Below are 2500 nucleotides of genomic sequence, written 5' to 3' on the forward strand. Positions count from 1 at the left end.
CAGGTAAGGCAGAAGAAGGGAGAGGGAGAGTGTGAGGGAAAAGAAGTTGAAGGGGAGAGTGGGGGAGAAAGTAGAGCTAGTGGGAAGTTGAATAAGATTTTGAGAGGTAGAAGATTAGGGAGAGTGTGAGGATGAGGTAGGGTAGAGGGTAAGGGAAAGGGAGAAAAAGAGGGAGGAGTGACAAACAGAATATAATCAGATATGCATTCTCTACAGGAAGCTTGATCATGCATCACTGAACTCGTGTCAAAACCTTTGAGTAAGAGCCACTCAATAGGTGAACTTGATCAATCAGTGCCACAGTTGAGCATACATAACAAACTTATTTAATCATTTCCATGCAAATTGCATATTAGGCATAGCTTCAGTCACACCTACACCATTTATGATCGAACACCTTGATGGAAAGGCATATTTGACCATCCCTGGATTACTTAAGAGGAATGGATAAGGGAGAGGATTATCTGTAAACCATTTGTAAAGGGTAAGGGTGAAAAATGGGAAGAAAATTCAGATAGGAGAGTGTGGGGATGAGTGAACAGAGGCATGGGAGGGTGTATGTTGGTCAGTGTCAACCTTTCATATCTGTTAATTTCCAAATAAGGATCTTGATATTGGTATTAATTTATAGGCTTACCTTATCATGCAATACTAAAGTAAAAAGAAGGCAATATGTTGGTATGCATTGTGATATACACATTTGTATATGAAGTTAGCATCCCTATAATGTCTGTTGTGCTGTATTGTTCTTATGTTTTATAAAGAAGAGAAGACTCAAGATACAAAATTGCATTTCAGGAAATGTGGAACTTGTTCATGTCCTCTTAAATGCAGGAGTTGACGTGCACTGCAGAGACTCTAAGTCCAGCTGGCAACCAATACACATTGCAACTTGTAAATATTCTTGTGTTATTCATCTTTTGGTGGAATTCATTTGATATCATTCATGAAAGAAACAGTAAACAGTAAACAATGAGAACTTATTAAATCTTGCAATATTTTATAGAAAAATCAATGTCATGGTGTCACTACTCATCACATCTCTTTTATAATGGAATATTCCCCATTTGCCTGTCACAGATCGTGACAATGTTGCTGTGGTGGAAGCCCTTGCCATGCATGGAGAGTGGCGGAGAGGCTTGGCCCTTGTTAGATTCCGTGGAATCACGTGCAGCCTGCTTCACTTGGCAGCCAATTTTGGGTGTCTGGCAGTGTTGCGGTACCTTCTGTCACACACAGTCAGACTTGGGTAAGTGGGCCTAGCACCAGTAATTTTTCTCTTCTATATTTGATGTGGTTCATTCAGATATAAAAATATCTTCCAGTATCTATCTACCTATATATATTGGTAATTGTTCATTAGATCCTCATCAGTCTTTGAACACAGATGGAGGTAAAAATACACATACATATAGTTATGGCCAAATATGATTATATACCAATGAGTACACATACATTTATATGAACATTTATACCTAAACACACAGCTTCATGCATTTGATGATTTATGAATAGACCAATTTGACATCATAAATAAGAAATGATTTATTGGCCTTATTTACAATTTTTATCTCTTCTCCCCTAACTTGCCACAGGCTTCACATAGAATCTCGTGATGCTGCTCACTGGACAGCCCTCCACCATGCAGCCTTTGAGGGACGCATGCAAGCAGTCACACTCCTGCTACAAGCAGGTGCAGATGTCAACTCAGCTGACCCCCATGTAGGTCATAGCATTGATTGTTCTTTCTCTGTCTCCTTCCCTTCCTCTCTCTTTCATTCTGTTTCTCCTTCTCTTTCCATCTCTCCCTCCTACTTACACTCTCCTTATTTGTTCCCTTCTTTCTCTCAATCTCTCCCTCTCCCTCACATTATTCATCTTGTTGCATTGTATGACAGTGACACTGTTAGTGTTACAGTATAAGCACACTGACATCCTTGTAACTTTTGACAGGGTGTCACATCTTTGCACGTGGCTGCATACAGAGACCATACCAATGTAGTGAGGCTTCTGCTATCTCGTGGAGCCAATCCAAAAATGATTGTCAAAACTCCTACCTCCGGTAAGCAAAATTGATTTATTTTTACATGATCAGACTCAAAGAAGAAATAACTCGTTACGTCTTGTATGTTATATGGGGGCCTTTAGAAGTGTGTGTACTTTAGTACTGGTATTTGTTGCAGGTTTTCAGTGCTAGACATGAACAATTTAAGAACACTACAATGTTGATTTGAGAAAAAGAGAGAGAGATAAGAAAAGAAACAAATAACCAGATAATGTTGTGTGGATTATTGTTTCTTTTCTTGGATTGTTTTTTGGTACTATTTGCTAATTGTTTTTTTTTACAGTGAGATAGATACTTGCTGATTATAAAAAGCCTTAGGGAATTAGTACTTTAGACTGTTCAGGGTTTGTGATGCATTTTCTAAGTAAGCTTTTAATTGATTGAATTATGTATGATTGTGTATGAAAGAGAATTCATGTAATATAGAAATCACTT

The 2500-nt window shown here is 38.2% G+C and overlaps 1 protein-coding gene across 5 annotated transcripts in view; it reads left to right on the top strand.

Annotated features, from left to right (window-relative positions):
• The window catches only part of LOC113808374 (uncharacterized), a 43460-nt gene that overhangs the window by 18414 nt on the left and 22546 nt on the right, over positions 1-2500 (top strand). For all 5 annotated transcript variants that reach the window (XM_027359782.2, XM_027359780.2, XM_027359783.2 and 2 more), the window contains exons 3-7: positions 1-3; positions 799-894; positions 1081-1249; positions 1596-1722; positions 1954-2062. The exon at positions 1-3 is cut by the window's left edge and continues 255 nt beyond it. In XM_027359782.2, coding sequence (XP_027215583.1) covers positions 1-3; positions 799-894; positions 1081-1249; positions 1596-1722; positions 1954-2062 — 504 coding nt within the window. The remainder of the gene's footprint in view (positions 4-798; positions 895-1080; positions 1250-1595; positions 1723-1953; positions 2063-2500) is intronic.

The sequence above is a fragment of the Penaeus vannamei genome, chromosome 15, assembly GCF_042767895.1.
Source record: "Penaeus vannamei isolate JL-2024 chromosome 15, ASM4276789v1, whole genome shotgun sequence".
Classification (NCBI taxonomy): domain Eukaryota; kingdom Metazoa; phylum Arthropoda; class Malacostraca; order Decapoda; family Penaeidae; genus Penaeus; species Penaeus vannamei.